The sequence below is a fragment of the Lathamus discolor genome, chromosome 1 (assembly GCF_037157495.1).
Source record: "Lathamus discolor isolate bLatDis1 chromosome 1, bLatDis1.hap1, whole genome shotgun sequence".
NCBI lineage: Eukaryota > Metazoa > Chordata > Aves > Psittaciformes > Psittacidae > Lathamus > Lathamus discolor.
In genome coordinates this window covers 7,677,713-7,701,414 of record NC_088884.1, presented here as the reverse complement: position 1 = coordinate 7,701,414, position 23,702 = coordinate 7,677,713, and the positions used below count along the sequence as shown (strand labels likewise).

The 23,702-nt window shown below is 38.7% G+C and overlaps 1 protein-coding gene across 5 annotated transcripts in view; it reads left to right on the top strand.

Moving 5' to 3' along the window:
- TBC1D30 (TBC1 domain family member 30) overlaps window positions 1-23,437 on the top strand; it is a 58,275-nt gene extending 34,838 nt beyond the window's left edge. For 3 of the 5 annotated variants that reach the window (XM_065681982.1, XM_065682162.1, XM_065682240.1), the window contains 11 exons: window positions 203-268; window positions 3,116-3,241; window positions 4,339-4,524; window positions 8,053-8,221; window positions 9,092-9,260; window positions 11,820-11,925; window positions 17,531-17,643; window positions 17,813-17,952; window positions 19,032-19,238; window positions 19,446-19,502; window positions 20,780-23,437. In XM_065681982.1, coding sequence (XP_065538054.1) covers window positions 203-268; window positions 3,116-3,241; window positions 4,339-4,524; window positions 8,053-8,221; window positions 9,092-9,260; window positions 11,820-11,925; window positions 17,531-17,643; window positions 17,813-17,952; window positions 19,032-19,238; window positions 19,446-19,502; window positions 20,780-21,555 — 2,115 coding nt within the window. In that variant the 3' untranslated portion in view covers window positions 21,556-23,437. The remainder of the gene's footprint in view (window positions 1-202; window positions 269-3,115; window positions 3,242-4,338; window positions 4,525-8,052; window positions 8,222-9,091; window positions 9,261-11,819; window positions 11,926-17,530; window positions 17,644-17,812; window positions 17,953-19,031; window positions 19,239-19,445; window positions 19,503-20,779) is intronic. The other 2 variants (XM_065682076.1, XM_065682318.1) reach the window with 1 other exon arrangement.
- Window positions 23,438-23,702: the final 265 nt, after the last annotated feature.

Below are 23,702 nucleotides of genomic sequence, written 5' to 3'. Positions count from 1 at the left end.
AGCTATCTCCTAAGTCTTTGTGTCCTAGAATATTATATTTTTGTTACATCAGTAAGGAAGTAATTTGTATTTTCTCTGTTAAATTCTGAAATGTGTGCAGTAAAATGAAATGAATGTGATGTCTGCAGTGTTGTAAATGTCGCTATACTGTTATATGAAACTAATGGTGGATTTTATACATTTTGGATGCTTTTGCTTTTAGTGGCATGATGCGCTCAAAGCAGTGGCCAGGTTGCCAACTGGCATACCGAAAGAGTGGCGGAGAAAGGTAAGTAGACCTGTACCTTTGTGGACATACTGCCTGTGGGTTTCTCAGTAGAGGTGAATATGATTAATGTTATCAATGTCTTTTTAAGAAATAGTTGTAAGTTTAAGTTGTGCTGGGGATTTTTGCTAGTTTATGTTCTTCAGTGATAACCTCACAGGGCAGCTGGAGAGTGTGAGGAGGCAGGTAAAGATAGTGTTTTCAAGAGTCAGGCTCTTTCTGCTTGAGGCTTGGGTAGCTTACTCTGGTGCATATGTTACTGCTTCATTCTGTCAATCTCAAGGAATTGCACTGATGAAGCTTCCCCCGCAGCTGAAAACCAGCTGAAAGGAGAGCACATCTCCAGTGTAGGCTGTCATACTTATGAAGGTGCTGACAAGAATGCTCATAGAAACATTTGATGGGGAAAACGCAGATTGCCTAAATTAGGCAAGTTCAGAGTCAGGAGTGATGTAGAATGTTAGAGTGTGCCATTAATGGGAAATCGTACTGAGTTAGTGTTGTAGGAAAGGGCCCACTGGGATTTTGCTAACTTACTTCATCACTTTCTTCAAATATGTTTAAAGTTCCCTAGCCTAAAAAAAGGCATGTCTATTTATCTTTTCTGTAAAACTAAGTCACATAAACTCAGCTTTAAAAATGCAGTTTTAGTAAAAGGGGTATTTTAAAAGCTTTATGAAATATATGTAGTTCCCTATATTTTTGATACTTGAGATTAATTTCCTTTTATTTTCTTTTTGCTGTCTTTCCAAACTGAACTGTTCTTTACTAATCAGGGGAGAAGAAAAGAGAAGACTTGGTGGCATCATTTCCTCACATTGCTATGATTTTGTTTCTAATTTACAACTCCAGTGGATCATTTTATCTGTCTAACAGCCTTCTTTCTTTCCTGAAATGTTCTTTTCCCACACTCCAATAAGTCTTTTAGGTACTTTTCTGTGGTATGTGACTGGCAGAGATCATAGAATCACAGAATGATGAGCCTTCTCCAGACGGAATGGTCTCGATTCTCTCAGCCTTTCCTCATGGCAGAGATGCTCTAGTCCATTAATCCTCTTAGTGGTCTCTTACTGGACTCTCTTCAGTAGCTCCCTCTTGTACTGGGGAGCCCAGGCCTGGACCCAGCTCTCCAGGTGTGTGTCACCAGTGCTGAGTAGAGGCAAAAGATCACCTCCCTTGTCCTGCTGGCAGTGCTCTGCCTGCTGCAGTCCAGGAGGCTGTTGGCCACATTTGCCAGGAGGGCACATTGCTAACTTATGGTCAACTTGGTGTCCACCAGGACCCCAGCTCTTTGTCTGCAAAGATGCTTTCCAGCTGGGTGGTCCCCAGCATATGGTGGTGTGTGGGATTGGTCTTCCTCAGGTGCAGGACTTTGCACTCGTGTTGAACTTCATGAGGTTCTTGTCAGCCCATTTTTCCAACTGGTCAAGGTGCCCTTGGGCTTATCAGCCATTCTGTCCTAGTTTTATGTTATCAGCAGGCTTGCTCTGCCACATCATCCAACTCATTTCTCTGTCTTTCCCTCTTATTCTTGACCATCTCTCTGTTTGCTCACACATGACCACATATGCTAACCAAAAAAATAGCATTAAGAAATGGGGTGCAGTCTTTTCAGTGCTATTCCCCACTTTCCAAATGATTTTAAGGTTGATACCAAAGTTAAGGAAGCATTTTGTATTGGCAGCATGTTGGCTGTTCCTTCTGCTTGCAGCAGGAGCAGGGTGACATCTGTGGCATGTGACATCTGCAGTATCGCTGTGGTATGTGACATTTGTTTTCTGGGGCTGACAGAGATAAAGAATCCAGTCAAACATCAGTAGGATGTCAGCAGTGCCAAAGGCTGCTGGAAAGCAGAACAGTGGCACTTCTCTGCATGGGTGCCTTTGCAAAAGTGTGGGAAGGGAAATGTAAATGCAGCTAACATGAGATTCTGGGAGCTGTCTATAAATTCCTTCATTGTGTAATTATTTATGTGTGTAAATCTGTGGGAAGTGTCTGAATTGCTTTTCTCACTTGAGTGAGTTAATGGCTGATACAAAACTTGACCCATTTGCTTTCATGATTTCCTTCAGTTTCCTGAAGAGAAAGGTCATTTATTTGCCTCTTGTCATTGTATGATCTGTCTTGTGTCTTGTGGTTCAGGAACTTTTCAGATGTTTAATAAAGGTCCAGCCTTTGTCTTGGATACATGTGCCTAAATCTGTTCTGGTAATTATTAGTCTTTAAAAACCAGCAAAATGTTTGTTTTCAGAACTCCCTGTAGCATCAACAGTTTAGGAGGCCCTTTGGTTAAGAGTAAGTAACTGCGATCAAAGTGATTCTTTCAGATCAATCCCAAATAGTTAATACTGTATGCTATTTTTTCTGTAGAGTTGATCAGAAGAGATTTCTGGTGAAGAGCAACACTGCTAGATTGCTTCTGCTGGATTTCCAGGAGCTGGATCCATGGTTGAGTTTGAGGAAAGCCTGCAACAGTGTTACCTTTTTATAAAACTTCTTGTTGAGCTTAGAAGGGCTGAATTCCTAAGGAGGGTCATTGCAGCAGAGTGCACTTCCATCTTGGAGGCTCCCTGTGGATTCAGTTTCTGACAATGGACTTGCATCTTTGTAAGCAGGTCACAGATCTGGATGCTTAATGCTAACTATTTCCTTATTTTCTGTTTTAGGGAGCAAGCTATTACTTTAATTGTGCAAATATTGTTTTAGCTGTAGGCCTCTTCTGCTTATTTCAAGTCTTTAACAGCAGTCACATACGGGTGAAACTGATGAGGTTCATCTAATGGTGTATATGGAGGCTGTTCCTATTTTAAATGAGAAATAATTTTGTTGGCTTGCTTTGTGTATTTCTAGGTTTGGCTGACCCTAGCTGATCAGTACTTACACAGTATAGCCATTGACTGGGATAAAACCATGCGTTTCACATTCAATGAAAGGAGTAACCCTGATGATGACTCTATGGGCATCCAGATAGTAAAGGTAGCCAGCTAGTTTGTTTGTCTTTTGAAAAGTTGATTTATATGTATTTTTTAATAGATGGAATTTGGATTTATTTTGTTCTCTGAAACTGCTTTGGCAAAAATTGCATCTTACGTCCTGTTGGCTCACCAAAATTATTTCTTCAGCTTCTTTGGTCCTTCTGCACTGGTCTGCTTAGTATTAGCTGGGAAAAAAATGCTATTACTGATTTACTTCCCCCTCTATCTTCCCTTACCTCCCCCTCCCCCCCCTTCTACTTTTTTTTTTTTCTAAAAGAACTACCAGAGTTTGATGGAGACAAACATAAGTGGTTTTTTTCTTCCCTCTTCTCTATAAATAAGCACAAATGTTTGCTGTGATTAAAAAGTGTGTTTTATGATACAGCAATTGAGCCTTTTTTAGTTACTGTACAGGAGTGAAGCACCTTTGTCTATATATATTTCTCAGCTAATGCTTAATATTTAAAGCAGTGGGTGGTTTTAGGAAAAAACTTAATAGATATGTATTGGTATGTTGAATTTAATATTAGTCTGTTTACCTATTTAGGAAGTATTACTCTGTTTAGGAGAGACTGTGTTCTATAGTCAACTTAATTTGTGTTCCTGATTATTACAATGGTCATCTGTACTTGGTAATTAAAGCTTATAGGTGTTACTTATGAAATAGAAACATTATAATACATGTTTTGCCCTTCACTTATAAATTGATTAAATCTCAAGGGCACTTTTTCTGTTGATTTGAAAACCTAGTTGATTAGTAGTTTTTTTTATACTTTGATAAAAATGGTTGGCCATTTTTGTTTGATTAACATAATGGCTGTTATGTCTTGGCCCTTGGAAACCTCGATATCAGTTAATATCTTCTGTGAAACCTTCATATGAACATCCTTTAGGAAACTTGTTTACTTAAGAGCTTTCTGAACCTATTTCTTTTCAATGAGCTAAAGGTTTACAGATTAAAAAAGAAATGTTGTCATCAGCTTTCAGAGTATACATGGGGAAGGTGGAGGTGAAGGGAGAACTGGGTCAGGCAGGAAAACTAAGGGGGGAAGAAAAATGCACGTCTCTTCTATATGTTCTTGTCTTTTTTCTTGAAAGGACCTTCACCGAACTGGTTGCAGTTCTTACTGTGGCCAGGAGGCAGAGCAAGATCGAGTCGTACTAAAACGTGTTCTGCTGGCTTATGCCAGGTGGAATAAATCCGTTGGCTATTGTCAAGGATTTAACATACTAGCTGCACTTATTCTGGAAGTAATGGAGGGCAATGAAGGGGATGCCCTGAAAGTGAGTAAAATATTTTTTCTTCAGTGCTGAAGATTGGTTTTAGTTAGTGAACTTTAGAAAAAACCGGTGTGTGGATTTTGTAGACAGCCTTAAAGAGCAGGACTTAAAGGAGTTAACCAGTTATCTGTGAATATATATATCTATAAAATATATATTATATATATTATGTATATAATACATATATATGTGAATTGTTTGTTACCTTCTTTGAGCTAAAATGAGCAGTTTGAATGTTGTCACTGTTAATTTTTATTTTTTTTCCCTCAACAGAAACAAATGAGGGCTTGGCCATAATAAAAATAAATGGGTCTACTACTACTGACTAGAATATCTTATCCCATAATTGCAAGTCTGCTTCCAAACACTATAGGTAGCTGAAACCTCAGATTCCATTATTAACCTCCTGTGTGGCTGTAGCATGCGAGGCAGTTAATAAGTCTGCTTCATTTTAAAGCAAATGCTAGGAAAAGACAAATATTTAAAATGAAAATAAATCACTTTGAAGCTACTTTCTGGGTTATGTTAGTCATACAGTGTTTCATTTGTTTTAGACCTTTTCTATTCTAATTAAAAGAAAGCTTCATGAAATTCATGAAATTCATGAAATGTCAGAAAATGGAAATACGGTTTAGTACAGGATGTGGTTGAAGGTTCCAAGATTATGTGCAAATTTCCTTAAACTTGTTTATGTGTGTGAGTTGGGGTCAAGTGGTAGAAGATGGCTGTGACTTTTGAGATAATGAGCTGATTATTTTGCCTTATACAGTGATTTAAATATGGTGAATATTTAAATTCACTCCTAGCTTCTAAAACTTAAAGCTTGTGGTAGCAGCGTCCAGCTAGCTGATATTTAATATTTCATTCTAGGGAGCTGCCTGTAGTAATGAAAATATCATGGTATACTTACTTCATATCAGAGGGTAAAATTTTCTTTCAATAATCCTTGCTAAAAATTTCCTCAGTATTTTTAACTACATTTTGTCATATTTTATTGTGCTCTTACAAAGTCCAGAAGCTCAAAAAGCACATTAATATAGGAAACATGATTGCCCAAGGTTTATGAAATCCAAGTTAGTTGCAAGAACATTCTTGTTATTGGATCTTCTTTTACTGTGAGTAGTGTCAGGCTTCTTGTCCTAAGGAGACTGTGCTGAGGAGGTAAAGCACTGAAATGGGTCTTACCTGGCAAAAAAAAAAGAAGATGGAAAATAACTTATTTTCCAGGCTTAGTATGTGGTCTTTGTAGGGTTGGAATTTCCCCAGAGGAAAGAGGGAAAAGAGAAGGGAAAAAATGATATAAGAGCAAGGGTGGAGGGGGAGGAATTGGGGGATTATCATGTGGCTGTTCTGTTATTGTAGTCACTGTGCTATCTAAAGCAAGTGATGAGTGACTTTGGAACAGCTCCAGAGGCTATTGCACGTAAAGCTGCCCTCAGGATTTGAGCTATGGGGAAATTGTTTGGATTATTGCAGAGTCTAGGAGCTAAGGGAGCAAGGGGATTTTGGGGGCTTGCCAGTCAGGTCCCCTTTCTGAGTAGGACATTATAAACAAAAGCTTTGTCTGGAAGTGTCTCCCTGAGGCTGGGAAACAGCAGGTATTACTGATACCATGGGGCTTTAACAGCACCGGACCCAACATGGTAGCTTCAGTGAATGCCCAGCCAGGGGTATTTGCATCTTTACTAGTTAAGGTAAACATATATAAGTTAAATCCCTGTAAACACCTCAAAGTTAGCCTACTGAAATTATGGTAAGCAAGAAAATTACAGCTTGCAGGTGTAGAAGCTATCAAAGTATACACAGAAGTCTCATAGATACTGAAACTTAAAACCCTTTTTTTTCCTGCAAATTATTGTGGGGAAATATTACAAAGTCAAATAATAAAAATAAGTATGTAGAGATATGTCATGAAGAAAGTATCTATTGCAAACTGGTAAATACATGAAGCTGCTTAAAAAAAAATCTCAAGACAATTTGCATGTCAATGAAATGGAAAGGACTTCAGTGTTGCAAGAAGATTTCTTTCTTTTCCTATGCTCTCATATATCTGAGATTTCTGAAGTAATACCACTCAGTGGAAAGGGAACAAAAACCTTTATAAAATGGTTTCTTTAGTGTAGGGATTTATGGCTTATGTCTTAAGAAATTAATTAAAACACAAGTAGTGTAGTGTAAGTTAATGTTGCTATAGTAAATTATTTTTCCATTGGTTGAAATGTATCTGAAGAAAACAAAGCATATTTTTAAAAGACAGTGAGATGTCCCAGAATTCAGCAAAGGTTAGAGAATGTATCTGAGAAATATGAGACTCCAGCTTACTTACCCATCACCTATTTCCTTTCGATCCTTACCATATAACAAAAATACCCCAAACCAAACAAACCAAAATGAAACAACAAAACATAAAGAATGTGTAAGAGGTATTGATGTACCTGTATTGACGAGTGATCTACATGCTTTAAAGCATGGGACAGAAAAGGTTGTCATTGCCTGAAAAAAATCTTGCAAGGACAAGTGGTAGTATGTGGCCACAAGCAACTGGGATAGAAAAGGAAGCGCTTAGACTGGTGGTCCTCTTCTAAGTCTCGGGTCTGCCAAGCTATGTTTGTGGGCATCTTATGGAAAGAAAGGGGTTGTAAAGAGGATTCTCCTGTGTATGAAGGTACCATGCTCCTCTCAAGCATTAGAGGCTGTATGAAACAGATGATAAGGACCCTTCTCTGAAATCTTAACAAAGAAGTAATGGAGAGTTGAACCAGATGGGATGACCACTTGCAGGCTTGTAGAGTGGCCATAGAGGTTTTAAAAGATCCTGAAGTGAATGTCAGCATCTTCTGTTGGACTGATGATCTGTGTCAACTTCTGCATATTTCTTTGTTGCATTTGTTCATTCTCAATGAATGTCATTGACAGTATTCAGTTAATACATTACCACCCTTGTAGTCGAACTGTCTCCCTTGAAACAGATGTCTGTTTAAAATGCCTCATGCTGCTTAATTTAGCACCTTTTAGAGTGACAAGATGAAGTGCAGCACATGGTAACATATAACAGTGAAGAATGTTTTTCAAAGAGCAGTGTCTTGTATTTTGGAGAGGGGAAAACAAAATGATCTGAAAGATCAGTCTGCTAGTCATGGCAGTTAACAACCAGAGAAGGGACAGTGGAACTTTCCAACAGTGTGGAGAATCTCATAAACACATAGAGCATCGTAAGTGCCAAAAATTGTCTTTGGTTTGACTAACGCTTCCAATTTGAGCATAGCTTTCTGTAACACTGGTTTCAGTCATTAATGATTCTGAACAGCTTCAAGGGCTTGCTTGCACCTCACCTTGGCTGCTTGTGAATACCTAGAGTGGATGCTTAAAATTATAATGCTTTCCCCTCATATAAATGGAAATACCAGAAGCAGGTGCTGCCATTCTTTAGTGAATAGAGAACTTTAAAATTTCTTTTTTTTTTTTCCTGTTATTCCTAGAAAATAACTGGCTTTGTAAGTCCTACATGATAGTATTTCATTTTCCCCACAGATCATGATTTATTTGATTGATAAGGTGCTTCCTGATAGCTATTTTGTCAATAATCTCCGTGCTCTCTCTGTGGATATGGCTGTTTTCCGAGATCTTTTACGAATGAAGCTCCCTGAACTGTCCCAGCACTTAGACACCCTGCAAAGAGCTGCTAACAGAGAAAGTGGAGGTAGGTTCAACAGAAAATGCTATTAAATTCTTTTTGTCATTGTTTAATCTGAGCATTAGTCTAAAAAATCAGTCTTTTAAGTGTTTACATGAGTTTATTGCTTAGAATATATATTTAAATTGTTATGCTGGTGATGGTTGCCATTATTGATAACCTTTACTCAGGACAAAAATAAGAAAAGGGAAATAATTTGGTCCCACCACTAAATGCAAACAGAATTGTGTTGACAAGGATATAAAATGTATGGAGTGACAACACTGTAACAGACAGCTTAATACAAGAGCTACTTTGAAAAAGGTTATTTCTTGCCTTAGGTTAAGATACTGGTCCTTCCATTGCTTCTTGTAGTTGTTAGCTTACATAGCTGTTCTGGGAAGAGTTGCAATGTGAGAGCAAATGGTGGCTCCTTAGTATTTCTGCACCTAGATGTTTAGCAATACACAGGTACAAAACTCAGAACTAGGTCTTGGGTTGCTACCTGAAAAGTGGCTTTCTGAAGAAATGCAGTGGGTTTGGATTTTCTTGCTCTGTTGCACTATGAGCTGAAAGTTTTGGTTTTGAGGAGGGAAAAGCCATCTTTCTTATATAAGGGGAAAAAAAATGGGGTGGTGTTTTTCAAGATTTACAGTCCAAAACCAATGCTGCTGCTTAGAGCTTTTTACAGTGCAGCAGAATGAAAGGTGACCAAATATGTAATTTTTCCATCACTTTTTTTCTCAGCTTGTCTTTGGATAGCTGCAGGCTAAATAAGTTTTGAGCAATAACAGAGGTATTAGAATGTCTGTTGGATTTCAGTATGCAGTTTATACTTCTTGTAAAATAATTGTAAATTACAATTAGTTCAAGGTTTTGTTTTGTTTGTAATTTCAGGAGGCTATGAACCCCCACTTACAAATGTCTTCACAATGCAGTGGTTTCTGACCCTCTTTGCCACTTGCCTGCCTAACCATACAGTTCTGAAGATCTGGGATTCAGTATTCTTTGAAGGTTCTGAAATTATACTGAGAGTAGCTTTGGCTATCTGGGCAAAGTTAGGAGAGTAAGTGTTCATTTTTACCTGATTTTTCATTATGAGCAATGAATATAGCTTATGTTGTTCTAAAGCGCACATCTCAATTCTAAACAAGATGTGATCTTTCAGGAGAAGGATTCTGCTTTGAAAAAGCACACAAAGTGCCTCTGTGGCTTCCCCTACAACTTGTGTGTCTGACATCTTGTCAGAATGGGGTCAATAATTAATTGACCCTTGCTGCAGGAAATGTCTCCTTTTGTTTGTGTTGTCTATGTATAATGTCTTCATACTACGCTAAAAGGTTGGTTGGACTTAAATGGGACACAGTCTTCTGAGGGAGCTGGTAAATACTCTGTGGGAAGACAGAGACTTGAGGGTGACTAGCAAATTTAGTTGGGTACCTGAAGCTGGGGATGTTAATTCCCTTATTTTCACAGAAGGATTTGAGCCCATTATCTATACCTAAGAAAAGAGTTCAGTGTTACTGAGAGATTGATTGTTACATGGTTCTTTTCTGTTAAGGCCTGCAAACAAGTTTTCCTGAAATTCTCTGCTTTTTAAGCACATTCTAGCCAAGTTTCTATTATAGTCCTTCATGGCCTTGGAAACTCACCACGTAGGACAGAACACAAGAGCTGGTTAGTTCTTCCGAACTCCCCTATTGTCATAGCAAATATTTGCATTCCAAAGAGTGTACAGTGCTCCTGGGTAAATGAGTTTTGTCACTGACTTCAGTGGGAGGTGTGAGCTCTGACACATTGAGCAGATGTTAGTTCAGCTGGAAACGTTTTTCAGCTGGTGTCAGCAGCTGCCTCAGATTTTTCTTGTGTTGCTTGTCAACACTCACCTTCCTCTTTATCCTGTGGCTGACTCACTGGGATTTATGTTCAGCTCTGTCCTTGGAGGTTTCATTTCTTTTTGTCTTCCTGAATAAATTAGCACTGCAGGCCAGTCGCATTGTAAGAGATTTTGTTTACTGTATTTAATTTTTAATCTGAAGAACAATAATTAGAGTAATAATTTCCTAAGAGCTTTATTTGTTCAGTCCATGAACAAAACTTGCATGAATCATTTGCATTAAGTTACATGTAGTCTCATTGTGCTTTGTTACTTTGTAACATACCTTTAGAGAAAAGGTCCTATTGTAGTGGGTCTCTGTGCACTTAGCTGTAATAAGTTGAATATTTCAACTCATAACATGATAAAAAAGAAAGTCACAGCTTTGAAGATTTCACCATAAAACTTAGACAAAAAATGAAATGTGTTTTATAAAAATTGGAAGAAACAAAATGCAAAAAAAATCTAAGAATATGTCGAAAAGAATAAGCTGATCACACTGCACACATTATAACTGTTGTCTGTGGGGAATGGGAGAAGATCTGGAAGATTTGGGGTCAATTAGCAGAAAGGGATATTGGTAGGATAATCAGAGATGGAGATGATGAGTCACTAAACTGAACAAGAATTGAAATACAGTAAGTCTGTGATTAATGATATCAAATAAGATGAGGAAGTAGAAGATTGGGCACTATGTTTTTGCTGGGAGAAGATTGTTATTTTGTTCTTCTCTACTAAAAATAGAACAGGGGGAATTTAAAAAAGTGGGGCCTGAAACAAGGATCATAGTCTTATGATCTTCATCCTTCTCAAGACTATCCTTCTAGACGTGAAAATGGGGTGAGAAGTGCTTTTCCTAAAATATGGGTAGTTGAGTCACACTTCTGTTTTGAGGGAGACTGAAGGAATGAGGAAGTTAAAAATAGGTGCGGTGGAGAAAGCAGTATGTGGAGGTCATAGAATCATAGAATCATAGAATAGTTAGGGTTGGAAAGGACCTGGAGATCATCTAGTTCCAACCCCCCTGCCATGGGCAGGGACACCTCACACTAAACCATCCCACACAAGGCTTCATCCAGCCTGGCCTTGAACACTGCCAGGGATGGAGCACTCACAACCTCCCTGGGCAGCCCATTCCAGTGCCTCACCACCCTAACAGGAAAGAATTTCCTCCTTATATCCAATCTAAACTTCCCCTGTTTAAGTTTTAAACTAAAAAAAGCAGTAAAAAAGAAATAAAAGAGAAAGCAGTATGTGGAGGTCATGAAAGACTGAAGGTATTGGGGAAGGTAAGCAATAACTTTGTGATAATTAGCTACATACCTATCTTTGGTTTACTACTTTCATCATCCTTTTAGCTAAACTCTTAAGATTTCAGTGTGAGCCATGTGTAAAACTTCCATTGTTGTGAAGAGTTTCATAGTTCAATGATTGTTCCCTATATTGATTCTTATGTTGTAGAAGTGAAAGGGGCAGAGAGAATAACCTGTCTGGACATGCTTGAATCCTTTATCGTGAACAGTCAGGACGGAAAGCTATACAGTACAGTACATCTTTTCCGTGTGCCAGCATTGCCAATGTGACATGCACAGTTTTATTATCTGGAAATGTAGGGAGGATTGTACTTTTAAGAATTAAGGTGACTAAAGAAAGCACATTTTTTAGTATGACAGAAAGTTCAGTTTTGGTTTGGATGTTTATAATCATATGTAAAAGTAAAATAAAAAAACAGTATGTACTTTGATGTAGGCAAATAGAGTGTTGTGAAACTGCAGATGAGTTTTACAGTACCATGGGCAAGCTGACCCAGGAGATGCTGGAAGACAGTCTGATTGACAGCAATGAACTCATGCAGGTGAGTAATTATGATATTATTATTGTTTGTGTTTTCTTTGTATCTGCAGGTGCTGATTGCTAACAAATGACATCTTTGTTCAGATACTTTACAAACCTAAACTCTTCCAACAATAAGAGTTGAGCTAACATGTCGATGAAACAAATAGGTGACCTGCAGTTAAAGCTAAAAATCTTATTTTATACATGAAGTATAGAGAACCAGTAGGCTTCACTTAATCAAAATTGGCTGTATGTTCACAGCTAAAAGTTCGTTGTGATATAATGTCCAACTGTATTTACACAAGTAAGATGTAGAATCTTTTTAGTAGTCATAATTTTTAGGGTGTTCTTTTCTTTTCTTTCTGTGTTTTGGTCATTTATTACAGTATGTCCTCTTTGTTCTGCAGACACTGTGGGAGACAAGTTTATCAAAAATATCCTTCATGATTTAAAAACAAAGGCCTTGAACAGTCAGCAATGAACTATAAACAAAGACATTTGTAGATAATTGCAGTCCCTGAATTCTTAAAACATACATCACTGTATGAGAACAAAGATCCATGAGTTCTGGGAAAGGAAAGAGCCTCAGTGTTGCAGATACAATTTTGTTAATTCACAGTTATGCTGCTTTTTGTGATGTGCTTGAGGTGTTGTCTAATTAGATGTTTTATAAAGACCTCATGCTGCAGATCTAGAACTTTGCTTTTGATGAATTACAGCATGGTGATTAGGCGGGTGCAAATACAGGGCACATAATTCACCTGAAATTTTTTATGTCTTAGGGGAAGGAAAAAGTCATTCTCAGTCTGTGAAGTTGCATGGGTTTAACAGTAGTTAGCAGGTGACTTCTGTTACCCATTATTGGAAGCAAACTGTACTGTCTGGGATAATACACTTCCTTAGTCTGGTAAAGTACTGCCCTGAAGTAAGGGATTCGTTTTAGATTTTTTGTTAGTGGTGGTGTTTTGTCTGTTGAGGGAGCTCTAGGAATGGCAGAGGTGAGCACTGTGCCTTTCTTGTGCTTCATAAATGGAAACTCAGCTGGTCAGATGTACTCACATGCTTTTTAAACAAGTGTCAAGGTTTCTCGCAAGACAGTTCAGATATTGAGGATATGTGAGGAGGGCGGCACAAACTGATGCCTTCTCATATTCATTGTGTTTCAGTTCTGGTCTCAAGGGTAGTACAAAATCAAGATGTGGCATTTGCAATAAAGAATAATACTGGGAAAGCTGAAGTGGGCTTTAGTGACTCGGTGTGGATTTCTTGTTTTGCTGTTGTGTGTGATAGAAGGTAAGGCATAGGTGACTTGCTGGTTGTAGGGTTGGAAGGTTCTTTGGGTTTTTCAAGGGTTGCAATTAAAAGTATCCTAAACTAGCAGTCTTGTGCTTCAGCAAAAAATAAGCACTTGGTGCAAAATATATATGTATTCATAAGGTACATGTGTATTTCGTGATGCTGAGAGTGAAGATAGGATAGCATTGGCATTGGTATGGAGAATGTGGCAGGTGTAATTTTTCTGTGTAGAGAAACAGCGTGTCTGGTTTATGTGGGTCTTAGTTGAAGAAACTATACTACATTTTAGCTAGCATTCTTCACATCAGAGGCAGACATTGGCTACAGGCTGTCGTTGAGTGGGGAGAATTAGGCACTACAAGAGTTTACCATTAGGATATATGAATGCCACCATGTGTCTGGCTGCTGCATTTGAGCAACTTTCTCTGAGCTGGAGAAGAAAATAAAGAAATAGGAATTGTTGTATTAATGAAAGGTTTCAGGCTGCTTGAAGACACTGTTTTTTTTATATTGCTTTAGGCTTTTTCAGAGGACTCAAGCAGAGATGAATGTGTAGACTACTTTGTTTTCAAAATGTTCTTTCCCCTAACCCTCCTCCCTCCCAGTCAAAATCAGAATGGTGAATTTAAATCTAATACTTTTTACAAGGTGGCTCAAGGATTAGTATCCTACTGTGGGAAAGGATTCATCTTCTCTGCCTTCCCTACACATTTCAATAAAGCTTGCTGGTGGCAGTCATCTCACTTTTCTTTAGACTTGCATGGCATTTACATTTGCATCTACTGAACTACCTGTCCAAGCTCACTTAAGCCAGTGAAGAGTAACAGGCACACCTCTGCCATTAGAAGACACATTGTGCTCTAAAAGGCCTGTTTGCTTTGGGAGTTAAAGGAGGGAGGTATAGCTGATCCTTCAGGGGCAAGTGTTGACAAGAGCAGGCGTCTAAAGTAGACCAGAGAACACTTGTCCTCATTCTCTTCACCAGCGTGTATAGTTGGTGCAAGTTTATCGTTAAAAATGCCTAACTCCCATGCTGACAGTATACATACCTAGGAGTGAGGGCTTAAAGCTTTTGCGGATTTGGTCCTTGCATGCAAGAGTTCTTGCAGTGTTGTGCTAAAGACAGCATGGAGGAATTGGAGGAGCAAGCAAGCCTGCAGCTTCCTTCTTGTCAAGACTGAACAGTTCTGGTAAATAAAGGATAAGTGCTGCACAAATCAGATGCTAGGCCGGGTATGTATTCAGGATGAGAAGTTAAACTAATAGGGTATTCAGTAATGCCATTTTATTGGCCTATTAATAAACTTTGGTTCTTACATGGAGACAGAAACTCTATGTCAGGTGTCTGCAGATATGCTAAACAGCGTGTGCTAGATTTAGTACATGCTTTCATGCATTCTCAGAAAGCAAGTGCTTTTATAAGCAGCTAAATTAATTCCGTTTGTATGCCTAGAAACGTTGCAGCATAGAGGAGATGAGATACAAATAGGAAAAGGAGAGGCATCCCTGTGTTTACTGTGGTGAAGGAAAGCAGGGATTAATCTCTCCCTATCTCTTGTTTACCCTGACTTGATATTCATTGTTAACTTTCTACTTGCATAGCACTTCCTGTTTTCTTTTGGGGTTTTTTTTTTTGCTTTTGCATTTTGTTTTCTTAGTGAAAGTGAACAGAGAGAAGAGCTTTAAACCAGTGTGGGGTGGCTCTTGAGCTAAGTGTGTTTGAGCTGTTGGCAAAACTGTTTACCTCTTTTGGAAGCCACAGCCCATACCTTTTGTATGGTGTTCTGCTGAGGGTGTAGATGTCTTTGCATTTTTTAAGGTAAGGCAAAGGCTTGATAAATGCCACTGTTTCAAGATGAGAGGTTTATTCCTTGTCTTTTTTCTTGTTCCCAGAATCTGTCCCTTATGGCCATAAATAAGATAAGTAAGTTTGCCTGCATCATGCTGCGTATGTGTAGGCTGTTTCCCTCTGGTGCAGTTTCACCAGGATTAACCAAATGACATCCAAGGCTGTGTACAAACTAGGAACAGGATGCTTTGACTCTGAAGCATTGCTGTCGGGAGCTCACAGGTGTTGATTGACAGTGCTTTTTAATTTCTAGTGGAACTTGCGTCAGCATAAAACTTGTTTGTGGATCTCAGCCAGGTGGCAAGTGAGGCTTCCATTTATGATCTGATAACAAGTAATTAAGCTAAAAATGTGTATGCTAAATAGAAGAAATTGCACAGCATCTGAAAGAGGCACAGATTGGAGACAGGCAAAAGCTGAAAGCATAATCTAAAACAGTAGGTGCAAGGAGTAAACGGAGGACTCTGAGTCGGCTGTTTCACTTAAAGGGTAACTCACATATGGAACAAGTTACCTGAAAAGGCTGTTGACATAAAGAATAGAAATAAATTCCAGACAAACCTCTTTCTCTGTGAAGGGAGAGAGTTTAGACATATGGGGAGAAAAAAAACTAGAAAGTGTGAAGGAGATCAAACAAACATGCAGACATGTTGGGCCGGAGGTAGGTCTTTCTCCAGATCATAAAATTCCTTTGTCTAGTAGACTGCTGGGATATTGCTGTTCCGGCCCTAGAGAATACCTGTCTTTCACAGTAGCATTGTAGCTTAATGGAGTGGCAAGGCTTCAGCTTATGCTCTGGGTTTTTGTAGGCATCCTCCTTGCCTTAGAGTCTGTGCGTGTCTCAAACTGTAGAAGCATTTTCATACAGAAGCCTGTTGAGCTGCACCATTGTTGCCCGATGTCTGATCCAGCCAAGACTGTCTTTCTTGCTCCTTATAGCTCACATCATTGCCATTAGTGAAGCTTTTTTTTTCTTCTTTGAGGAAAGATCTAGTACTAAAATCATGTGTGCTATCTTCTTTAGTGTACTTAGTACAGTCAAGGCATGGTTCAAGAACAGGTTATGTAGAAGTTGTTAAATTCCCTTTAATCTTAATTGAGGCCATTTGCCTTCAGATGAAAATGTCACTGATTTAACAGCACAGGGGAAAAAAATAATAGAAGTGATTTCTGTCATAGCTAATCAGAATTTTTTATGTTGCTGTCATTTTCAAGATGGAGAAAAGCTATAATATCTCAGAGAAACTATGAGAAATTATATTTTGGCTTTTTTCTTTTTACTCCTGACATTGAGACTCCCAATGAATTGTGTCAGTTATTTGAAAGTGCTGAATAGTTGAAAGTGTACAAAAGCAGGGGGAAAAAGAAGTCAACTAAGAAACAAATCAGCAGTGATATTGCAATGAATATGGCGTGTCTTTATGCCAGGTTGGCTGGTGACACACATTCTGTTATTACAAAATGACTTAAAGCAATAGTAGTGAAAGCAAATGCATTTGCAACTATTTATCTGTGTGTATTGAAGTAAATAAAATGTATTGGAGTTTTTTATGGCCTTGTTTTAAGTTCTAGGGACTACAGTACCTTTTTGATGAAACAGGAGACTTTATATGGTGCTTAGGGACATGGTTTAGTGGCAAACTTGGCAGTGTTAGGTTCACAGTGGGAATCTATCTTAAGGGTCTTTTGCAACATAAATGATTCTGTGATTCGATGTTGGGTTCAGGGAGTTGCAGAGAGCTTTCTTTGTTCACCATAGATCTAATTTCTTTAAAAACCCCACCCCAGTCTACCCCCCAGAAGAAAAAATCTCAACCCAAACCCAACCTTCCCTGCTTCCCCCTCCCCCGGATGAAAAGCAGAAACTGAGAGGAGAAAAGTTAGTTGGATAATGTTGGGTACTTCCTCTTTGGCCATAATTTTTGTGTTGAAGTGATTTCATTCACATAAGCTCTTGGGGCTGCTCGGGTGAAGTGATGGATCTGTTAACAGTCCACATCAAGTGAGGACCTGCTCCTTCCTATCTGTGCTAGCGTCAGTACCTTGTGGAATACTTGATCAGAAATGTAGGTCTTCTGGAAGATCCCCAAAACCTCAGTGATGCCTAAAACATCATGATGCATTCATGTAAGCAAAATTGTAATTGGAGGAAGAGGGTTTCCGGTGTGCTGGCAAGGGAAGGATTGACAATGATTATTAAATAAATGTAGGAGTTGAAAAGGACCCTCACATCTCATGTTATCGGTTCAATTTTGATATTTTTTCTCCCTCTGTATTTTTCTAGTGAGTCAGCCTTTATTTTTCTCACAGGAAATACTGATTGAACCATAGAACTTGACCATTTCTATTGTCTTATAGCGCATGAGAATGTGCAGCCTTTAATCCTGCGAAACTGAAAGTCTGTTCATAAAGAAATCTTTTGTGGCACTGCTAGCTAAAGTGAAAATTTAAAAACCTGCTTTTTTTTTTTTTTCCCTAGACTGTTTATACCATGGCTCAGTTTCCCTTCCCACAGCTGGCAGAATTAAGGGAGAAATACACGTACAACATTACTCCTTTCCCTGCAACAGTAAAATCAACTTCACATTCAGGGTAAGTTATGTGCTGTTAATGGCATATGGGGTTACTGTTTACCCTACACAGATAGTGAAAAGGCACTTGGCATCCTTCTTTCTATGCCCCTAAAGGAGATAAAGAAGTTTGGTAATGATCATATTTAAGAATGTCTCTTTCTTACTTCTCTAATGTTCTCAATTGACAGAAGGCTAGGCAGAACCAGAGACAGCGATGAGGAGAATGACCTAGATGATGAGGACTCAATCGCCAATGCAATTGGCTGTCTTGGACCATTAAGTGGGTTTTTGGCACCAGAGCTCCAAAAATACCAAAAACAGATGAAAGGTGAAAGTGCTTTTGTTCCTTTTGGAAAACATAGTTAAAGCTGCATGACTTTGCAGAAAAATCATCTGTAGCTTCCTCTGTGAAAGCTGCTATGGAAATTGTATTTTATATTCACCTAGAGATTACAGTGGGTAGCAAGTGACTTGCACTGGATCAACAGTGATTTTTATGATGTCCCATATGAGGCCATAGTTGTTTATCCCCAATCCACCCCCATCTTCTCCTCCCCAAAACCTCAGACTGATGTAGCAGTCACTGTTACCTGATTAGACATTATCATTCCTGTGGCTTGGTTTTATTGAGACCTATAAGCTGCAGCTTTCCTCTCGATAGCTGTGGTGTTTGGTTTTCCCTTCCCAAGGGACTCTAAGTCTCTACCTGCTGCTTCAAGCTAGCACTTAGAACATCAAGCTGCTGTTGCAAACTAAGCCAAAGACAAATAAACATCCCCTGGAAAAGAATTATCCTTTTAACCCTGGAGTGCTAAGTTGGTGGTGCATCAGAAACAGCTGTGAAAATAAATTGCACTGCTACTGTGGACCAGACACCTCTCAAGTTGCCTGATCCTCAGCTGCTCTGTGCCCATCCTTTTTGTTGCTCAATAGCAGCTTTCTCCCTGGGGTGCTATAAATGTTTCTTAATGCTTCTTGCTGGTACCATTAGGTTGGCTGTTTAATCTCATGCCTGCTTGACTGTAATGTGTTGTATCACTTGTATTGTTAGCCTCCTATTTGACCAACTGAGTGTCTTTAATAATCACTTTGTGGATTACTTTAGTGATGGCTTGATGCACTTTCGGTTAATTGAAGAACTGGGCTTAGAACTTTGCATTGCTATGTTAATTGACTTCTGTACTCTTAAAACTCCCCTCAAACCCTTGCTATTCTTAAGCAGTAATAATATTTCTTATTATAAATAGTGCAGCTTTGTTTAATATGCATATTATAATAATTTTTTAATTAAAGACTACAGTTAAATAAGATTATATGAATCAGACATAGACTTGCCTTGTAGATAATCTGCGAAACTCTTGAGTATGCCAATTTACTCGTCATCCTGGCTTTATTCCCACTGTGCAGATCAGAATGAAGAACAAAGTCTTGGTTCCAGTAACATCGCAGAATTAAGTCCAGGAGCAATAGATTCTTGCCAAAGCGAATATCATGCTGCTTTTAACAGCATGATGATGGAGCGTATGACCACTGATATTAATGCGCTGAAAAAGCAATATTCCAGGATAAAGAAGAAGCAGCAACAGCAGGTTCACCATGTGTATATCAGAGCAGGTAACATATTAAAACATGCTTCATTTATTGATTTATTACAATCTAACTTCATCATAGGAAACAAGGCAAATAACATTCTTTCACATTTAACTGAACAGGAAAAAAAAATAAATACATGGAATAGATAACACAGTAGTAGGATAGCGGGTACCACTTTGTACAGATAGACTGAAATGAGAAGATGATGTTTTTCTCTTCTTTTGTCAGGATCTGAAGATGATGACCCTGGGATTTTTTTAAGTCCCAGGGACCAGCTGAACAATGGTATTTAAAAGTGTCTTTGCTATCTTTGTTGATCTCTCTGATTAAAAACTTTAAATCTTTGGCATTCTTGGAGTTGACATACTGGTGATGCACTGGGAAAAGGGAAATTGAGAGATGAGTATGCTTGAGACCAAGTGGCAAGCTGATCCAAATGATCCTAACTCCTCTGAGTTCATCTGGTCATGGCAAATTACACAACTGAAGGTGTGTAAGGCTTAGGTGTTCCACTGTGACTGACAGTTTACCTAGCCACAATGATAATGCTGTGAGGATTGAGCTGGACATCAGTCCATTATTTAGCAATCCATGTTATGGAGTCCATTTCTCCAATTGGCAAACTCAACAATGCAAGGTTAGTATGAACAGCACAACTGAAGGTTTTAGTGGATGTGCAAGCAGAACACAGTTCACCCCACTCGTTCCTCCCTACTTAAGTGTCATCTTTCTAGATCAGCATTGAACCATGCAGATGGGTCACTGTGGAGAATTTCTATTGCTCTTCTGGGTTGTCTGAACTTGTCCTAGCAGGAGCATTTGAATATGCAGGCAGAGCTGCAATTTTTCATTAATACTAACATCAATTATAAGAATTTTTTTTAAAGAATTTGCTTGAATAAGACTGTAGCCAGCAGAAACAGTGCAAACAGTAAAATGTTGATTCCCAAGGATTGCCAATCCTTACCCCCAAACACAAACCTTTCTAATCTTACTAATCATGATGCGGGGCTGGGTTTGTGGTTTAATCAAACTGTCATCTGATTACTTAATTCTGAGTCTACTGCTTTGGCTTAATAAGAGGACATAATAGAGAAGAATTGCTGCGGTTTATCCATTAAAAATACATTGGTTCATTCACCAGTCAAACAAGCTTCATGGAGAGGGTGATTTGACTGACCTTGTACAGGGACTGAATTGCTTGTCATGGTTGGAAGAGAAATGAAGGAGAGGGGAAAGATCAGAAGCCAATATTAATTTTAAACTATCAGGACACTGAAGTTCTAAAAATTGAGAAGCTATTTTCATTATGATTTATTTTCATGTTATTCCTGGCTCAGAACTTAACCCATAGGTAAGAAGAAGCAGGGAGTGGGGACAGGAAATCTTTATTGTTGAAGTTGCAGCTTGTTTAACTCCAAGATGTAAGAGAAATTTTTTGACTAGTGGTCAGTCCTTTGTTATCCCTCAAGAAAGGCATCAAATTTGGTGGTGGATCCTTAGAATGTTAATTTGGTTTGTTCTTTAACAATACTGTGTTTCTTTTGAACACTTTCTTTCAGACAAAGGGCCAGTTACCAGCCTCCTTCCTTCTCAGGTAAACCATTCCCCAGTGATAAACCACCTCCTCTTAGGAAAGAAGATGAAATTGAATAACAAGTCTCTCAAAAATGCTGTTATTCACATCCCAAGTCATGCTACAGGGAAGATGTCTCCCATTCCCCAAGAAGATCTTAAAACAAAACTGAACTCTCCGTGGCGCACTCACATACGAGTGCATCGGAAGAATATTGCTAGGGGCAAAGGCCAGCTGGGCTATGGAGATACCATAGGACTAATAGATGAGCAGAGCGAGAGCTGTAAAACAAATAGTCCTGGTGCAAAGGAGGAGAATTCCAAACATTCTGACTTTGGAGAAGGAGGTGGTTTGGATGACAGGACTACTCGAAAAGCTGACCAGCAGTCATCTGAGCCAGTCTCTACGGACAGCACTACAAACATATCAATGGTTCAGCTAAAACTAGAAGCACTGGAACTTGCCTCAGATAACAAAACTAATGCTGAGTCAACATCCCGTCAGTCCAGCCAGCCGTGTTTATCAGAGTCCTCCCGTTCATCCAGTGACTCTGGAAACTTGGCTAAATCTCCCCACCCTGGGAACCCAAAGCCACAAGTCTTCAATCCTTTTCCCAGTGTCAAGCCTCTTCGAAAGTCAGCTACAGCTAGGAATTTAGGGCTGTATGGCCCCACTGAAAGAACACCAACTGTCCACTTCCCACACATGAGCAGAAGTTTCAATAAGTCTGCCAGTGGCAACAGTGGGACCAGGAAACGATGATGTACTTACCTGGCACTTTCTATTTCTGACAGCAGTGAAGAATTTGTATTGCCTTTTTTGTAAGTGTGTGTGTATGTGTGTCCCAGAGAATTTCTAATCTTTAATGAGGTAGTAGGGACAGAAGTGGTTACCAGACGTATAAATATGTGTCTTTAGAAATTGTGTTCCCGTGTTGTTATGGGATAGATTAGTGAGGATGCACTCTGGCACCCTGTTGTTGATTCTGATGGTTCTGTGGCAAAATAAACATTGATTTGCAGTGTAAAGGAAATTACACCGTTTCTTAAATCTAACTCAGACATAAAATCACCAGCTGCCTTTAACCCCTCAGTCCCCCATGGTTGCCTCCTGTCTCTTTTAAAGCTTGAAGGACAAATTTTCTGGTGCAGCAAACACTTAATAACAGTTTTTATGACTGTTATACAGCTTCCCCATTAGACCTCATCATCATGCTCTGTGAGTCACTGGAGAAGCCATAACTAACAGAAGCACAAGCAGCCCTAACAATCAAAATTATCACCTTTTGTCCAGCATTAACACTTACCTACTGGGCCATCCATCTTCAGACATTCTTGAGCGGCATTTTGTGCTTCACTTCCCACAGCAGTCCTTCTAATATAATCAGCGAGCATGAGACTAGCAGACATGAGTCCACCCACAACACTGGTTTGCTCCTTTTCTGTTACATATGTACATACATGCATTTCTGTTACTGCTGTAGAGTTGCAGCACTGCAAAACTGAAAATTAGTTACAACTATATGTGTAGTTGTATGAATATTATGACACATCTTGTCTTCAGTGGATTTAAAAGCTATTATCTATATTACAGACTTGTGATTAAATATTTTTTATCTTAGCAGTAGATAAAATATATGAATGTTCCAAAGTAGTTTAGGGTTTTAAATTATATGAACAGAGTGATTAGATACTTAGGGTACCGCTTACCATTAAAAGCCAACATATCAGCCACTATGTAAAGTGGGATGGACCCAAAGGACTGCCATGGGGCTTCCATGGCTTGGGTCTTTTTTGGTGTAAAAGAGCAATGGCAAAGTGATAAGCTGAGTATTTAGCTCCAAATTAAAAAGCAAAGGTGGTGAGTAACATAATAACAAGTATATATTTTTTTCTATATACGCTACAGAGGAAGGCAGAGAAACTAAGTGTGGATAATTCAACTTCAAGGTTGCAAAATCAAGCACTCATACTCCAAGAAGTTTAGGTTGCTCTTAAGACATAAACTCTTAATACAGCTCTGATGAATTGTACATGTTGACTGTACTTCTTTACATTATTGCTTCCAGGCTTCACATGACATCAAAGTGCCATTATTTAAACTGGAGTGAAAAGAAATTAATGATAAATCAGCCCCATTGTATGTACTGTCTTACTTCCTCTTAAAATTCTTTGTTAAATTTGCAAATTAATATATCATTGTCTATTTATTAATGTATGCCATAACCTATAGGTTGTGACACCAGTTTCACTGTATACCGTAACTTATAAGCTGTACAATATACCCTGTTTATTGTGGTAGGGACAGTTTTATTTTGTTGTTGTTTTATACAACTGTATGCATAGAAAATAACACACAAGTATGAACACTATAAAACAGATGTAGATCAGATCTTGCCCCTGCCTTATTTCCAGGTTACAGTAAGTATTGTCACTATCGATTATTTATAGTGCTAAGTAAATTGAAAATAATGTAGGATTTAGTCACTCATCACTGACTGTATGAGAATTGTTTCTGCCTTGATTTAGAAGTGGACTTCTCAGAATTCTACTGTGAATCCTTCTCCACAGTTTTTCTTAGCTTCAGTGTATCACGTGGCTGTATGCTGAACCAATGAAAATAAAAGGACTGTGATTCTGCAAAACCTGCTGAGATGTTGCAAATAAGCGCCTGAATTTTCAACACGTTAAGATGTGATTAAGCAATGGAAAATCAGCAAGCTTTGCATGGATATTGGGATATTGGTCTAGGAAAAGAAGTGCTAATAGAGTACTAATTCTAACAATGCAAACCTGATCAATAATTGACAAGTATGCTCTGAGGGTCTTGTACCATACTTGGACTGTTAGGACTGAGGTAAAGGAATCATAGCAACTCAGTGTGTGTTTTGATGATGTTTGCTGCAGGAA